This window comes from Equus przewalskii, chromosome 6 (assembly GCF_037783145.1).
Source record: "Equus przewalskii isolate Varuska chromosome 6, EquPr2, whole genome shotgun sequence".
Lineage (NCBI taxonomy): Eukaryota > Metazoa > Chordata > Mammalia > Perissodactyla > Equidae > Equus > Equus przewalskii.
Genome location: NC_091836.1, coordinates 5,870,292 through 5,887,595, shown reverse-complemented (window position 1 = coordinate 5,887,595; position 17,304 = coordinate 5,870,292). Strand labels below are relative to the sequence as shown.

Genomic DNA, 17,304 nt, shown 5'->3' with positions numbered 1-17,304 from the left:
TCCAAATGGTCTGGCGCCGGTGTGTTTAAAACAGGTCCGCAGATTTTGTCAGGATGGGGCCAGATAGTAAATATTTTCAGTTTGGGGGAGGGTCACACAGCCTCTGTTGCAACCACTCGGCTCTGCCGTCGAAGCTCGAAAGCAGACGCAGGCGCGAGGGGAATGAATGGACGTGGCCGTGTGCCGGCGAAACTTTGTTTGTACAAACAGGCGCCTTGAAAACGTTGGTTTTCAACGTTGGCTGTGTGGACCCGGGGCAAGGAGCGCTTCCAAGGGGCAGACTTCACTGCCAAAGTGAACACTGCAGGGAGTGGAGGGGTCAGGCGGGGGCCGCCGTTCCCCGGGCTCTTCCCAGGGGAGGACAGAGCCTCAGCCCACAGCCCCGGATCCAGCATCCAGGAGGAAGGCAGGGGGCGGGGGGAGATGGGGGCTGAGGGAGGGCCCCCTGCTGACGTGCTCCCCCCCCCAACAGATGTCAACGAGTGTGCTGACCCCGTGACCTGCTTCAACGGCCTGTGCGTCAACACGCCCGGCAGCTACCGCTGCAGCTGTCCCCCAGACTTCGAGCTGAGCCGCAGCGGGGTGGGCTGTGTGGGTGAGTGCCCCCCTGCCTCCCGCTGGGGCTCCAGGGTCAGGGAGCAGGACGGGGCCGTGGTCTGGGTCCCCTTGGCCTGTCCATCTGGTTTCGTCCACCTGCTCCTGGCCCGTGGGATCTTTGCTGGGCCCCGGCCGGAGTGGTTGTCCCGTCACCTGTTGAGATGCAGCCCTCTGCTCTGCACATGCACACACACACACGTGCACACGGACACGTGCACGCAGAGTTACACAGGCACACACACAGGTGCACATAGTTGCACACACACAGGTGCAAACACACACACACACACACACACACCCCGTTTCTTCTCTGCCACTTGCTAACCATCCCTTTCTGCCTGTTCAGACACCCGGGCCGGGAACTGTTTCCTGGACACGCACGACCGAGGGGACGGTGGCATTTCTTGCGCTGCTGAGATCGGGGTTGGCGTGAGCCGAGCCTCCTGCTGCTGCTCTCTGGGCCGGGCCTGGGGCACCCCCTGCGAGCTGTGTCCGGCCGCCAACACCAGTGAGTCCCCGGGCCGGGCCTGGGGCAGGCGGGCACTGTGGCCTGAGCCACAGAGACCTAGCTGTGGTCTGGGCCTCCCTGGAGCTTAGGGGGTCATCTCTGCTAAGGGAGGGAAGCTGGGAACCAGAGACGGGGAGGGCCTTGTCCTGGGTCACACAGCGTATTCTTGGCACTTTGTTGGCTGGGCCTCTCTCCAAGGTCTGCTTGTGCCATCCCTCCCTTCAGATTCTTCTCTGTGTGTTTATACTCAGTCGCTCACTCAGTCAGTCAACAAACATCGAGAGTTCCTCTGTGCCGTGTGCTAGGGCCTGGGGACCCAGAGAAGGATAGAACAAGGCCCCTGCACACTGTCCATCACCTGTAAACCAAGGGTCCCCAGACTGTGAGAGTAGAGCTATCTGAAGGGCTTGTTTGAGCTGCAATGATGGCTCAGGAGAAAGCTATGGAGAGGGAGGGGTTAGGGAAGCCTTCCCAGGACGAGGGGCGCTTGAATGAGGTTTTGAAGGGTGAGTAGGAGTTTTTCAGGCAGAGTAGGGGGAAGGGTATGCGAGGCAGTGGGAACAGCATGGGCAAAGACCTCAGCTAAGAGGCAGGGAGACATCTGTCCGCCTATTCAGGTGTGTGTGTGTGTGTGTGTGTGTGTGAGAGAGAGAAAATGTCCGGGGTACACGCTCACACACACAGATACTGGACCCTCAGGCTTGGCCGAGGTCTCTGGGCCCCAAGAGGCTGAGGAGGTAAGAGGTAAGGCTGAGTCGTTGGTGCAGTGGAGGCATGCGTGATCCACTCTTGAGTCCTTCTTGGGGGACCTCCCCTCCCCTGCTTCCCCCAGGCTGTGCCCAAGTGCCCCACACCCCAGCTCCACATAAGAGCCCGCTTTCCTTGCAGCTGAGTACAGAACCCTGTGCCCAGGTGGCGAGGGCTTCAGGCCCAACCCCGTCACTGTCATCCTGGAAGGTGAGTTCCTGGCCGACCAGCTACCCGTGCACGCGCTGGCTGGCCTGTCTCTCCTCCCTGCCTCACCAGAGGGCAGACTTGGGCGGCTTTGGGGGCGCCCAGATCCTCCTGCCTGGAGGCCAGGAAGCAAGACCAGATTGTGCTCTTAGTTTGGAGTGAATTGTCTCTCTTATTTCAACCATCTCTTCTTCCACATGTTGGTTTGTTGGTCCATCCTCCATCCATCCATCCATCCATTCCCCACTCCTCCATTCCGCTTCCTTCCTTCCACACACATATACATGGACATCCATCCATCCATCCACTCATCTCCCCATCCATCCATTCATCCATCTACACTCATTTATCTTCTCATCCATTGACTCACTTGCTTTTTCACCCATCCACCACTTTTCATATCCACCCATCCATCCTCTCATCCATCCGTCCATCCATCTGCTCACCTACCTGTCCCCCCACCCATCCGTTCACCTACCCGTCTTCTCATCCATTGACCATTATCTACTCAGACACTACTTTTTATATTCATGCATCCACCTAGTCACCTATCCATCCATCCCCCTCCATCCTCTATCCACCCATCCACTATCCGCCCATCCTTCTCCCTTCATCCATTTACCCATTTATCCATCCATCTCCCATCCATCCATCCATCCTCGTCCATTTATTCATCCATCTATCTATCCATCCATCCATCTACTCATCTATATTCTTGTCCATTCACGCTCTTGCTTATTCGCTCATCCACTTCTTTTCACGTTCATTCAACCACCCATCCATCCATCCATCCATCCATCCATCCATCCTTCTGTCCACAAGGTGCAATGAGATTGGAGAATCCCATCTAGAGGGAACCATGTGATGGACGGATGCATGGGAGGATGGAGACTATCAGATGAAGGGGAAGGGGGTGAGTTCAGGATGACATTGACCCCAGAGATAAGCAGCCTCCAAGATAAGCCCTGGCCTGAGCCCTCGAGATATCCGACAGCACTTGGTGTTCTTGAAGAAGCAGGACCGGCTCCTCCAGGGCCCTGGAGAGCCCAGGGCAGGGCTTGGGTGTCTCCCGAGTCCTCTGCTCGGATTTAGCTTCCAAGGACGGCCTCCTCGCTTCCTGACAGACATCAACGAGTGCCAGGAGCTCCCGGGGCTGTGCCAGGGGGGCGACTGTGTCAACACCTTCGGCAGCTTCCAGTGCGAGTGCCCAGTCGGCTACCACCTCAATGAGGACACGCGTATCTGTGAGGGTGAGCACGGACCCTCCCCGCTTCCCCACGCAGCCTCACTTCCTCCTCAGGTGCTGGGGCCTCAAATGCCCCCAGGAGCCTGCTCACCTGCCTGGCTGCCTGGGGCCGGCTGGAAGGATGGAGAAGGTCTCATCCGAATGCCCTGGTCTATCCTTGGCTCTGCTTGCCTGACCTCTGACCTCCCCGCTCTGAAATAACCTGGCCTTAATATAGCAGCCACGCCCCTCCTCCTTTGAGCAAAAGCTGAGCAAGACCCAGAGATAAAAGCGGGAAGGGAAAGACACAAAGGAACAGCCCCACCTCTCCTTCAAGCATCCCTTCACTTGTCTCCTTACTGTTCTCTTTTGCACGTCTTAGTAACTCCCAGCAGTTCACTGGTGTCCGTGACTGTGTGTCACCCCTGTGCTGAGCATCCTCACCTGTCATTCATTCATTCACCTCACCAGCCCAGTGAGGGAGCTCTCGTTCCCTATTATGATCCCATTTTTCAGATGCAGAAACTGAGCCTCTGGGAGGTTAAGTGGCTTGTGCAGAGACCTCAGCTAGTAAGTGATGGAAACTGGCTTTGAGCCCAGCCGTCTTGATGTTCACGCCTTCCAATGAGCCCTTCCAGTGCAAAGAACCACATTCATCCACTCACTCATCCATCCACCCATCCACCCATCCACCCATCCACCCATCCACCCACCCATCCACCCACCCATCCATCCATCCACCCATCCATCTATCCATCCATCCACCCACCCATCCACCTGTCCACCTGTCCATCCATCCATCCACCCCTCTACCCACCCATCCATCATCCATCCATCTATCTGCCCATCCATCCATCCATCCATCATCCACCTGTCCACCCATCCATCCACCTGTCCATCCATCCACCCATCCATCCTCCCATCCATCCATCCATCCACACATCCATCCACCCATCCATCTACCCATCCATCCACCCATCATCCATCCATCCACCCGTCCATCCACCCATCCATCCATCATCCACCCGTCCAACCATCCATCCACCTGTCCATCCATCCACCCATCCATCCATCCGTCCACCCATCCATCATCCATCCATCCATCCACCCATCCATCCACCCATCCATCCACCCATCCATCATCCATCCATCCACCCATCCATCCACCCACCCATCCACCCATCCATCCATCCATCCATCATCCATCCACCCACCCCTCCATCCATTCTTTTGCTTCCTTTCAACAACATTAACTAAGTACTTCCACGCAGCCAGACGCCGACATCAGCACACAAGGGCACACATCTTTTTCTCTGAGCAACACTGTTTAGGAACTCAAGGAAATGGTGAAGGAAGGGAGAGATCTGAGATTAAAAGACCGATTTCCTTTGTACATGGAAGTGGGAGCTGTCACACTAGAATAAGAATCCAAAATACTTGAAATATATCCCATCCCTTCCTGCCTCCCCCATGCCTTAGAGCATCAAGGGAAAAGGAGAGAAATCCTAGCCAAAAATATGGCGGTGTCCTGCGTTACTTGACCATCATGGGGTGGGGAGATTGTAACCTGACGTTGACTTTGGATGTGCAGCCTTGAAGGGCCAGTCTCTGACTTGAGGGCTCTGGTCATATCAGCCCTCCACAGCAGCCAGACTTACAGGCACGAGACTTGTTCAGTAGCACAGGGCTGCGTACTCCAAGGGCCCTAGAGTTGGCTTCATGCTCACTGTCGCCATCTTGAAATTCTTCCCATATTTTGAACAAGGAAGCCCCGATTTTCATTTTGCACTGGGCAAATTCTGTAGCTGGTCCTTGTCCAAGACTTTGGCTCACTCCTGAAATCACTGGGTTGTATGGTCATTCCACTGACCTTTTGAGGAACAGCCCAACTGTTTTCCAAAGCGGCTGCACTATTTGACATTCCCACCAGCAAGGCACGAGGGTTCCAGTTTCTCCACATCCTCATGGACACTGGTGATTTTCCGTTGTTTAAAGTTATGTCAACCTAGTGGGTGTGAAGTGGTGTCTTATTGCTGTTTTGATTTGCATTTCCCTCACGACTGATAAGGTTGAGCATCTTTTCATGTGCTTATTAGCCGTTTGTATATCTTTTCTGGAGAAACGTCTAGTTAGGTCCTTTGCCCATTTTTAAATTGGACTGTTGGTCTTTTTTTTTTTTTAACTTTTTATTAAGATTATGATAGTTTACAACCTTGTGAAATTTCAGTTGTACGTTATTGTTAGTCATGTTGTAGGTACACCACTTCACCTTTTGTGCCCTCCCCCCACCCCCGCCCCCTTTCCTCTGGTAACCACCGATCAGTTCTCTTTGTCTCTATGTTTAACTTCCACCTATGAGTGGAGTCATACAGAGTTCGTCTTTCTCTGTCTGGCTTATTTCACACAACATAATAGCCTCACGGTCCATCCATATTGTTGTGAATGGGACGACTTTGTCCTTTTTTATGGCTGAGTAGTATTCCATTGTATATATATACCATATCTTCTTTATCCAATCATCAGTTGATGGGCATTTAGGTTGCTTCCACGTCTTGGCTATTGTAAATAATGTTGCGATGAACATAGGGGTGCCTGGGACTTTTGGAATTGCTGATTTCAAGTTTGTTGGTTAGATACCTATAGTGGGATGGCTGGGTCATAAGGTATTTCTATTTTTAACTTTTTGAGAAATCTCCATACTGTTTTCCATAGTGGCTGCACCAGTTTGCATTCCCACCAACAGTGTATGAGGGTTCCTTTTTCTCCACAAACTCTCCAACATTTGTCACTTTTTGTTTTGTTTTAAGATTATGCCATTCTAACAGGTGTAAGGTGGTATCTTAGTGTAGTTTTGATTTGCATTTCCCTGATGATCAGTGATGATGAGCATCTTTTCATGTGTCTATTGGCCATCAGTAGATCTTCTTTGGAGAAATGTCTGTTCATGTCCCCTGCCCATTTTTGATCAGGTTGTTTGATTTTTTGTTGTGGAGTTGTGTGAGTTCTTTATTTTATGGAGATTAACCCTTTGTCAGATAAATAACCTATAAATATTTTTTCCCAATTAGTGGGGTTTTTTTTTGTTTGTTTCAATCCTGTTTTCCCTTGCCTTGAGGGGGCTCTTTAGTCTGGTGAAGTCCCATTTGTTTATTCTTTCTATTGTTTCCCTCGTCTGAGGAGTTATGGTGTCCGAAAAGATTCTTTTGAAACTGATGTCAAAGAGTGTACTGCCTATATTCTCTTCTAGAAGACTTATTGTTTCAGGCCTAATCTTTAGGCCTTTGATCCATTTTGAGTTTATTTTGGTGAATGGTGAAAAAGAATGGTCAATTTTCATTCTTTTGCATGTGGCTGTCCAGTTTTCCCAGCACCGTTGTTGAAGAGACTTTCTTTTCTCCATTGTAGGTCCTCAGCTCCTTTGTTGAAGATTAGCTGTCCATAGATGTGTGGTTTAATTTCTGGGCTTTCACTTCTGTTCCATTCATCTGTGCACCTGTTTTTGTACCAGTACCATGCTGTTTTGATTATTGTAGCTTTGTAGTATGTTTTGAAGTCAGGGATTGTGATGCCTCTGGCTTTGTTCTTCTTTCTCAGGACTGCTTTAGCAATTTGGGGTCTTTTGTTGCCCTGGACTGTTGGTCTTCTTATTGGTGGGTTGTAATAGTTCTTTATACATTCTGGGTACAAGACTCTTATCAGATACATGATTTGTGAATAGATTCTCCCAGTCTGTGGGTTATCTTTTCACTGCTTTGAGAGCATCCTTTGATCCACGGCAGGTTTTAATTTGATGAAGTTCAATGTATCTGTTTTTTCTTTTCTCTTGTAGCTTGTGCTTTTGGGTTCTTATCCAAGAACCCATTGCTAAATACAAGGTCATTAAGATGGACCCCTATGTTTTCTTCTAAGAGTTTTATAGTTTTAGCTCTTACGTTTAGGTCTCCTATCTATTTTGAGTTAATTTTTGTATATGGCGTGAGGTAGGGATCCAATGCCATTCTTTTGCATGTGGGTATATCCAGTTTTCCCAGCACCACCTGTTGAAGAGACTCTTTCCTCATTGAATGGTCATGTCAAAATCAGTTGACCGTAGACATAAGGGTTTATTTCTGGGCTCTAAATTCTGTTCCATTGACTCACATGTCTCTCCTGATGCCAATGCCCCACTGTTTTGATTATTGTAGTGCTGGAAGTTTTGAAATTGGGAAGTGTGAATACCCCAACTTTGTTTTTCTTTTTCAAGATTCTTTTTGGCTATTTGGGCTCCCTCGTAATTCCATACGAACTTCAGGGTCAGCTTTTCCATTTCTGTCATTGAGATTTTGTTGGCAATTACGTTGAATCTGTAAATTGATTTGAGGAGTATCACCACCTTAAAAATAATAAGTCTTCTCATCCTTGTACCAGGATACCTTTCCACTTATTTAGGTCTTCTTTCTAATTTTTTGCAGTCATGTTTTGTAGTTTTCAGTGTTCGAGTCTTGTGCCTCTTAGGTCAAATTTATTCCTAAGTGTTTAATTTTTTTGGATGCTATTATGAGCAGAATTTTTAAAATCTTCTTTTCAGTTGCTCCTTGGTAGGAGATGGAAATACACCTAATATTTGCATGTTGATCTTGTATTCTGCAACCACGCTGACTTCCTTTAGCAGCTCTAATGGTTTTTATTTTGTGGGTCCTTTAGGATATCCTATCCTATATATCAGACCCCCTGGTTACTGTAAGTTTTTGACCAGATTTCAGAGTCCTGCAGAAATTGACTTTGTCAATTTTTTTTGCCAACTCAATCGTGGTTTTTGTGGAGGAATGGAGCCCTGGTGTTCCCTACTCTCCCATTTTTAATGCTGTCTCTCCTCGCACACCCATGTTCCACCAGCTGTTTTTGTGCAGCCCACTAAGAATGCTTTTTACATGGGGGCTGGCCCGGTGGCTCAGTGGTTAAGTGCGCATGTTCCACTTCTCAGCGGCCTGGGGTTTGTCGGTTTGGATCCCAGGTGCGGACATGGCACCACTTGGCACACCATGCTGTGGTAGGCATCCCACGTATAAAGTAGAGACAAGATGGACACGGATGTTAGCTCAGGGCCAGTCTTCCTCGACAAAAAGAGGAGGATTGGCAGTAGTTAGCTCAGGGCTAATCTTCCTCAAAAAAAAAAAAAAAAGAATGCTTTTTACACTTTTTAAATGGTTGAAAAAAATCCAAAGAATAATATTTTGTGACCCATGAAAATTACATGAAATACACATGTCACTGTCCATAAATCAAGTTTTTTTGGAGCACAGCCATGCTGGTGTCTTTCCCTGTGGTCTGTGGCTGCCTTTACACCCAACAGCAGAGGGAAGAGCTATGTCACAGACCATTTTTTGGCTCTCAAAACTGAACATAATTTACTCTCTTCCCTTTACGGAAAAAGTTTCCTGCCTCTGGACGAGAGAATTGATCAGCTTGAGAATCAACTTTATTTTTTCAAAAATGCTTCCTCCATGGGGCGCTCACTTCCTCTCACCTCACGTTAGGAAGGACAGGATTGCCCTCATCTTGATGATAATATAATTAACTCATGGGCTCAGGTCATATTTTTTCTTTTTTTTATTATTATTTTTTATTGAGTTAATGATAGGTTACAATCTTGTGAAATTTCAGTGTACATTATTGTTTGTCAGCCATGTTGTAGGTGCACCCCTTCACCCCTCGTGCCCACCCCCCAACCCACCTTTCCCCTGGTATCCACTAAACTGTTCTTAGTCCACATGTTTAAATTCCTCATATGAGTGGAGTCATACAGAGATTATCCTTCTCTATCTGGCTTATTTCGCTTAACATAATTCCCTCAAGGTCCATCCATGTTGTTGCAAATGGGACGATTTTGTTCTTTTTTAAGGCTGAGTAGTATTCCATTGTATATATGTTCCACATCTTCTTTATCCAATCATCTGTTGATGGGCACTTTGGTTGCTTCCACGTCTTGGCTATTGTAAATAATGCTGCAATGAACATTGGGGTGCATGGGACTTTTGGGATTGCTGACTTCAAGCTCTTTGGGTAGATACCCAGTAGTGGAATGGCTGGATCATATGGTAGTTCTATTTTTAATTATTTGAGGAATCTCCATACTGCTTTCCATCGTGGCTGCACCAGTTTGCATTCCCACCAGCAGTGTATGAGGGTTCCTTTTTCTCCACAGCCTCTCCAACATTTGTTACTATTAGTTTTAGATATTTTTGTCATTCTAGTGGGTGTAAGGTGATATCTTAGTGTAGTTTTGATTTGCATTTCCCTGATGATCAGCGATGATGAACATCTTTTCATGTGCCTGTTGGCCATCCGTATGTCTTCTTTGGGGAAATGTCTGTTCATGTCTCCTGCCCATTTTTGATCAGGTTGTTTGATTTTTTGTTGTTGAGTTGTGTGAGTTCTTTATATATTATGGAAAGTAAACCTTTGTCAGATGCATTACTTGCAAATATTTTTTCCCAGTCAGTGGGTTGTTTTTTTGTTTCAATCCTGTTTTCCCTTGCCTTGAAGAAGCTCTTTAGTCTGATGAAGTCCCATTTGTTTATTCTTTCTATTGTTTCCCTTGTCTGAGAAGACATGGTGTCCGAAAAGATCCTTTAATGCTGATGTCAAAGAGTGTACTGCCTACATTTTCTTCTAGAAGCCTTATGGTTTCAGGTCTCAGCTTTAGGTCTTTGATCCATTTTGAGTTTATTTTGGTGAATGGTGAAAAAGAATGGTCCATTTTCATTATATTTTTTCTTAACAGAAGTGGGATCATAGTAAACCTTTTCCTCCGCTTAACACCATGTCGTATCTTTCCATATCACTAACATGTTTGTGCATTTTAAACTAATCTTGAAACCAAACTCAAGCCCGTAGTGAAGTGGCTCCACCAGCCCTGGGATGGGGAGTTATCCGGACGGTTCTGGGACACTGCCCCTCCCTCCTCTGCAGACATCGACGAATGCTCTGTGCACTCGGGCATCTGTGGCCCTGGGACCTGCTACAACACTCTGGGGAACTACACATGTGTCTGCCCTGCGGAATACCTGCAAGTCAATGGCGGCAACAACTGCATGGGTACGGAGCGTGATGATGGGGAACACCAGAAGTTGTGCAATCAGCACCGGGTGTGGAAGGGAGTCTGGGAGTCTCAAGCCTTGGAAGAGTGTGCAGAGGCATGCTGGGGGAGGAGAGAGAAGGAGGGTGAGTGTATCTGAGATGCTGGTATGCAGCGTTGAACGAGGCTGCAGGTCTCAGGGGCCCAGGGCTGCCATGAATGGTTGTCCAGGTTGTGCACTGCCCAACAAAGGCTAAAACGTGAATGGCACCCCCAAGTGTGTTGGGGGAGAGATGTCAGGCCAGTTATTTTGTGAATGATTTTCCACATGTCTGGCTCTCTCTCCCTCTGGCTTGGGTGTTTCTTACTGACACTCATCTCCCCACCCCAACTGCAGACATGAGGAAGAGTGTCTGCTTCCGGCACTACAATGGTACCTGTTGGAATGAGCTGGCCTTTAACATGACCCGGAAGATGTGCTGCTGCTCCTACAACATTGGCCAGGCCTGGAATAGACCCTGCGAGGCCTGCCCCACCCCTGCCAGCCGTGAGTGCCCCTCCTCTGCCTTCTTTCCAGCTTGGCCCTTTTCGGTGCGATGTTTAAGGAGGCACATCCCGCTTAGGGGTCCCCGATTAGTCTGCGTTGTTCTGATCCAAGCCGAAGAGTTACAATTATGCCCCAGTGTATGGAAATCAATGCTGTTAGGGTGGGTGAGGTTTCCTTCCTTCCGTTTTGCAGATTTGCTGGATTCAGGATAATTGGGGAAGCCTTCATTGGTGGTAAAGGTTCTTGACGTCTCACAGACTATTTCGGGGGGTTGGTGAGTGCCTGGGGCCAGAAAGAAAATGCACAACTGGTTTGAGGAACCAGGCGCCCCATGAGCTGGGGAAGGGGAAGACTCGGGGAAGCTTTGGGCTGAGTGGACGAAATGTCGGTCAGGATGAGGAAGGGTGTTCCGGGGGCGGACAGCACGAGCAAAGGCCTGGAGGCAGGACTGAGCGCGAGAGTATCTTGGCAGCTGGGACGAGATCTATTAGAATGTTCTAGCAGCCAGCCCAGATATCGGAAAGAGGCACAGGAATGTTGCAGTGGCTGGAAGGGGGCAACCGGGGGGTTACCGTTATACTGGGGCTACGGCCTGAATGTGTGTGTCCCCCCAGATTCATGTCTTGAACCTAATCCCCAGGGTGGTGGTATTAGGAGGTGGCATCTTGGGGAGGTGATGAGGGCTGGGTGAGGTCATGAGGGAGGTGCCCTCGTGAATGGGATTAGTGCCCTTATAAGAGACACACGAGTGGGACCATCTTCTCTTTCCCATATGCGGACACAGCAAGAAAAGAGCCATCTGTGATCCGGGAAGCGGGCTCTCACCAGACACCGAATCCACCAGCACCTTGATCCCAGACTTCCAGCCTCCAGAACTGTTGCTGAAACCCCCCGTCTATGGCATTTCATTCTAGCAGCCCAAGCGAAGACAATTCGTGTCCTAGGGCTGTGGTAACAAGTTACACAAACGCGGTGGCTTGAAAAAAAAACAGAAATGGAGGGGCTGGCCCCGTGGCATAGTGGTTAAGTTCACCCACTTCACTTTGGCGGCCTGGGGTTCACAGGTTCAGATCCCAGGCGTGGACTTAGCATCGCTCGTCAAGCCACGCTGTGGCAGAGTCCCACATAAAAGAGAAAGATTGGCACAGATGTTGGCAACAATCTTCCTCACCAAAAAAAAAAAAAAAAAAAAAGAACCCAGAAATGCAGAATTCTCTCACAATTCTGGAGTCTAAAAGTCAGAAATCAAGGCAAGGCGAGGGCCACCCTCCCTCTAGAGGCTCTAGGGAACAATTCTTCCTTGCCTCTTCCAGCTTCTCGTGGCTCCAGGCGTTCTCTGGTGTTCACCTGGTTTGTGGCTGCATCACCCTGATGTTTACCTTCATCACACATGGCTTCTTCCTGAGTCTCTGTGTGTCTCTTCTTTTCTTATAAGGACACCAGTCATTGCATTTGGGGCCACCCTAATCCATGATGACCTCATCTTAATTTGATTACATCCCCAAAGACCCTATTTCCAAAAAAGGTCACATGCAGAGTGTCTGGGTGGACATGAACTTTGGGGGTGGAGGGCAGGGGTCATTGTTCAACCCAGAGCAGTACAACAGGAAGGGGTCACTCCTGGCCATCTCTGGGTGCCATGCCCTGTTCTGGCTTCTAGAATAAAGCAGATGCAAGCTCTGCAGTCTGGGAGGAAGCCGTGAGCACCCAGGTCTGGTTATGGGATTGTCAAGACAGACCAGATGCTGCCCACAAGTTATGTGCTGAGACTTAAGCATCTGCCCGGACCTTGTGCACCTGATTCTGAGGTGCACGTAGGACATGAGGAGGCAGGACATGAGGCTGAGATCGGTCTGTTCTCATCACGATGCACCAGAAGAGCAAGCAAGGGCCGGGGCAGGGACCTGGGGAAGGGCAGCAGAGTGGCACCTCCCAAATGCCTCCCCGTGTCTGTCAGGCGACGCCCGCCTTGCCTGGGGATGGAGCAGCCAGCATCTTGGTGTCAAAAGTGGGATACAGTTAGAGACTGCGTTGTCCAGGAGAGCCCAAGGCTGGCGCCATCAGGTGCCTGGGGGCCAGAGTGGTGGGTCAGGGGGAGCCCAAGGGAGCCTTCCCTGTGGGCTGCCCTGAACCCTCAAGGTTGAAGTGAGCCTTGCTAGGGAACAGCAAAGGGAACAGCATGGGCAAAGGTATGGTGGCGTGTTGGAGCAGGGCATGTTCAGACGTGTAACGAAATCAGTGTGACAGGAGCACGGGAGTTACTGTTGGAGGAAAGGTGGGGCTGGTGTGGGAGGGGGAGGGTCTTGAGGTCCAAATTGAAAAGTCTGTTTTTTATGGCAAGGGCGGCGGGGCGTGCTTGGTGGCACTCAAGTAGGGAAGAGATGCGAGGGTGGCGTCTCTCTGTTGGAAGATCACACTGCATGGCCGGCTGGTCGTCTTTAACCCTCCCAGGGCTGGTCAGAGAGGAGGGAGCAAGAGGGACTAGTTATCAGAGGCCAGGTGAGGACCAGGCGGCAGGGATGGAAGAGGCCATAGGTATTGGCAGGAGGAGGGGGTGTCCCCCACCGGGAGAGCCTGCAGCCCCAGCACCACCTCCCCACCCTGTTCTCCTTTGCCCAGTGGACTACCAGATCCTGTGCGGAAACCAGGTGCCCGGCTTCGTCATTGACATCCACACGGGGAAGCCCCTCGGTGAGTGACCGCGCCTCCTCACTCGTAGCTCCAGGTTCCTCCGTCCGCGGAGTCCTAACCTCTCCCTTCCTCTCCCCCATAACGCTTTCCCTTCCACCCTCCCCCACCCCATGCCCCCCACACTTCCAGCTCCCCAGGTCAGGCCAGGAATCTGCCCCCAGACACTTCCCTTTATTAAAAAAAAAAAACAGTGAGAGTATTTTTATTAAATTATTACTCATTTTTAAAAATTCTGATAGAATATACATAACAAAATTTATTATTTGAACTTTTTTTTTTATTTGAACCGTTTTAAGTGCACAGCTCAGTGACATGAAACCCGTTCACATGATTGTGCAACCATCCTCACCATCCGTCTCCAGAACTTTCCATCTCCCCAAACTGAAGCTCTGTCCCCATGAAACACTGACTCCCACCCCTCCCCCAGCCCCTGGCCCCCCATCCACTTTCTGTCTCTGTGGATGTGGCTCCTCTGGGGACCTCCTGTGAGTGGCCCACACAGTGTGTGGCCCTCTGTGTCTGGCTCATGTCACTGAGCATCACGTCCTCGGCGTTCATACACATTCGAGCCTGTGTCAGAATTCCCTTCCTTTTTAAGTTTGGCGAGGTTTCATGCCATTTAATACCTGAATGCCAGATTTCACCAGTGTGGTGTTTAATTAACGAACCCATGTCCAGTTGTTTTATTCCCACGGCTGTATCTTCCTTATTTTAAACGATCGGAACAAGGTGGACGAGATTCGCTCCCTCTTCAGTCTCCACCTCAAATCTAAGTGTCCTTCGCACTCTCGCAAGTTTCCTGTGCCTCACACCGGGAGTGTTTCTTTTTTCACACATTTAGATACACAGAGAGATTCCCCCGTGAAAATGTATGAAACTGTGTTCTGGGGAGTCAACGTAAATTCTGTGATTCCCTGTATTTTGTCTGCAAGTTGCTTTTTGCACCCAGCAACGGGTCGTAAAGAACCTGCCAGGTTATTCCATGCAGACCGCCGCCCTCGTAGTCCCGCTGTGTAGTATTCTGAGGTGCTGACCCGTCCTGGGTCACGAGCCGGTCCCCCAGGGATGGACACTTAGGTTGCTTCCAGATTCTTTTTTATATATAACAGCTTCATTGAGAAATCATTCATCTACCATACACTTCACCCATCTAAGGTGTACACTTCAGTGGTTTCTCGTGTATTCACAGAATTGTGCACCATCAGCTCAATCTGTTTAGAACGTTTTCCTTATGTGAAAAGAAACCCCGTCCCCATGTGCAGTCACTCCTCATTCTGTCCTTCCCCAGACCCTGGCAACCACCCATCTGCTTTCCGTCTCTATGGATTTGTCTCTTCTGGACATTTCCTATAAATGGAGTCCTAGAGTATTTGTTCTGTAGGGACCGGCCTCTTTCACTGAGCATCATGTTGTCAAGGTTCATCCATGGCATAGCAGGTGTCAGCGCTTCATTCTTGTTTTTTTTTTTTTTTTTCACTTTTGAGGAAGATTAGCCCTGAGCTAACATCCACCGCCAATCCTCCTCTTTTTGCTGAGGAAGACTGGCCCTGAGCTAACATCCGTGCCCATCTTCCTCTACTTTATATGTGGGACGCCTACCACAGCAGGGCGTGCCAGGTGGTGCCATGTCTGCACCCGGGATCCGAACCGGCGAACCTCTGGCCGCTGAAGCGGAACGTGCGAATTTAACCACTGTGCCACCAGGCCGGCCCCACTTCATTCCTTTTTTAAGGCTGAATTATATTCTCCTGTAGGGATGGACCATGTTGTGTTCATCCATTCCTCTGCTGATATTTCCAGTTTCTTGCAAACCTCGTCTCAGGACCTCCCCACTCAGCTTGCTGCCTGTAGACCCCGCAAAGCAGGCTTGCTGGGCCACGGCAGATGTGCATTTTTACTTGTGAAATATGCTCTCTCCCTCTGCTCTCGTCTCTCCTCCCGCATCCTGATCTCTCTCTGGTGGGAGAGGGTATATTTTGGCCACAGCAGGGCTTTTCAACTGTGTGCCGGCTTGAGGTTGCATCTCCTCCCAGACTGCATGGTCCCTTAGCTCAGGGTCCGCAGGTGTCTCCCCGGGGCTGGGCCACCCATGACGACCGCCGCCCTCCCCAGACATCGACGAGTGCGGGGAGATCCCTGCTGTCTGCGCCCACGGTGTCTGCATCAACCAGATCGGGAGCTTTCGCTGCGAGTGCCGCACCGGCTTCAGCTACAACAGTGCACTGCTGGCCTGCGAAGGTGCCGCCTCCCCAGCCCGGGTGGGATGCCGGCCGCCCCCTGTGCTCTCTGGGCGAGGCATTGAAACTCCACGAGCCTCCGTTTCCCCTTCTGTGTAACGGGGCTAACGCCTTTCCGGGGGGGGCCCTCCATCTCCCATGACCACCCTCCCTCTTTCTCTGGCTGCTTCCAGAGAGACCCTCCCCTCTGAGGCCTGGGGCTGCATTTTGGGTTGCATCCTCCTTCACCCCCGCCCTGTTGGCCGTTGTCCCCAGATGTGGACGAGTGTGCCAACGGGGAGGGCCCCTGCCAGCAGAATGCCGACTGCGTCAACATCCCCGGCAGCTTCCGCTGCAAGTGTGCTCCCGGGTACAAGCTGTTGCCAGGCGGGGCTTGCGTGGGTAAGTGGGGACCCCAGCAGGGCATGGGGTGGGGAGGCCCCACGCTAGGGCATGGGGTATGGGACCAAGCCAGGCTCTGTCTCCCACTGTGACTTGGGGAGGGCCTGGCTCTGTCCAGGCCTTTCTCCTTGGCTGTACTGTGGGCGGGTGGGGATGCTGAGGGCATCTGTTGATACTGGAGTCACGGGGCTGGAACAGGAGGTGAAGACCAGGCACGGTGCTGGCAGCGGCTTGAATGGGGAGCTTCCTGGCAGGCCTCGGCGGCCCCATCGCAGCCTGCACGGGCTCAGGGAAGCACCGGGTGAGGGGGCCCGGGGACCCCACACTGCCTGCCCTCCCCCAGGACGGAATGAGTGTCGGGAGATCGCAAATGTCTGTAGCCACGGCGACTGCGTGGACACGGAGGGCAGCTACACGTGCCTGTGTCACCCCGGCTTCCGGGCCTCAGCGGACCAGACCCTGTGCACGGGTGAGTGTCCCCTTTGGCTCCCTCCTCACAGGCCAGGCTGCCCAGGGTGAGGCGCCATAGGTCTACTCTCCTCTAGGGTGGGGACAGTGCTTCTGTGTCCATCCTGGTGCACAGACTCACAGGTTTGAGTCTTGGTGCTTAAGACCTTGTGGACAATGGCTTATTCACCTCCCTGTGCCTCAGTTTCCCCATCTGTGAAATGGGAGCGATAGATAGTCCTGGGGTCCTTCTCAGCCCCTCCCTCCCCGATCTGCCCAATGCCCTGGGTGAGCTGGGCGGGGCTCGGGGGCTTTGCTCTGACAGACGTGGACGAGTGTGACTGGCAGCCCTGTGGAAACGGGACCTGTAAGAACATCGTCGGCTCCTACACCTGCCTCTGCTTCCCCGGCTTTGCAGTGACGCACAGTGGAGGTTGCACAGGTGAGCCACCCAGGCTGGCAGGCGGGCCTCTGTTCCCCACCGAAAAGCAGGTCCTTGATTTGAGGGCACCCCTCTGAGACAAAGGATCTCTTGCCAGGGATCCTTCCAGAAAAACACCCCCAGGGGCTGGAAAGTGGGTCACCCACAGAGTTCCTCACACACCTTTAATTCTCAGTTGCTGGGGGTTCCTGGCTAGGGCTTATGCTCAGGTTGATGGG

At 50.9% G+C, this 17,304-nt stretch overlaps 1 protein-coding gene across 1 annotated transcript in view; it reads left to right on the top strand.

Moving 5' to 3' along the window:
• FBN3 (fibrillin 3) overlaps positions 1–17,304 on the top strand; it is a 63,288-nt gene that overhangs the window by 27,838 nt on the left and 18,146 nt on the right. The window contains exons 36-46 of the mRNA XM_070622884.1: positions 473–595; positions 944–1,105; positions 1,994–2,062; positions 3,184–3,309; positions 10,236–10,361; positions 10,739–10,888; positions 13,508–13,579; positions 15,692–15,817; positions 16,072–16,197; positions 16,541–16,666; positions 16,970–17,086. Coding sequence (XP_070478985.1) covers positions 473–595; positions 944–1,105; positions 1,994–2,062; positions 3,184–3,309; positions 10,236–10,361; positions 10,739–10,888; positions 13,508–13,579; positions 15,692–15,817; positions 16,072–16,197; positions 16,541–16,666; positions 16,970–17,086 — 1,323 coding nt within the window. The remainder of the gene's footprint in view (positions 1–472; positions 596–943; positions 1,106–1,993; positions 2,063–3,183; positions 3,310–10,235; positions 10,362–10,738; positions 10,889–13,507; positions 13,580–15,691; positions 15,818–16,071; positions 16,198–16,540; positions 16,667–16,969; positions 17,087–17,304) is intronic.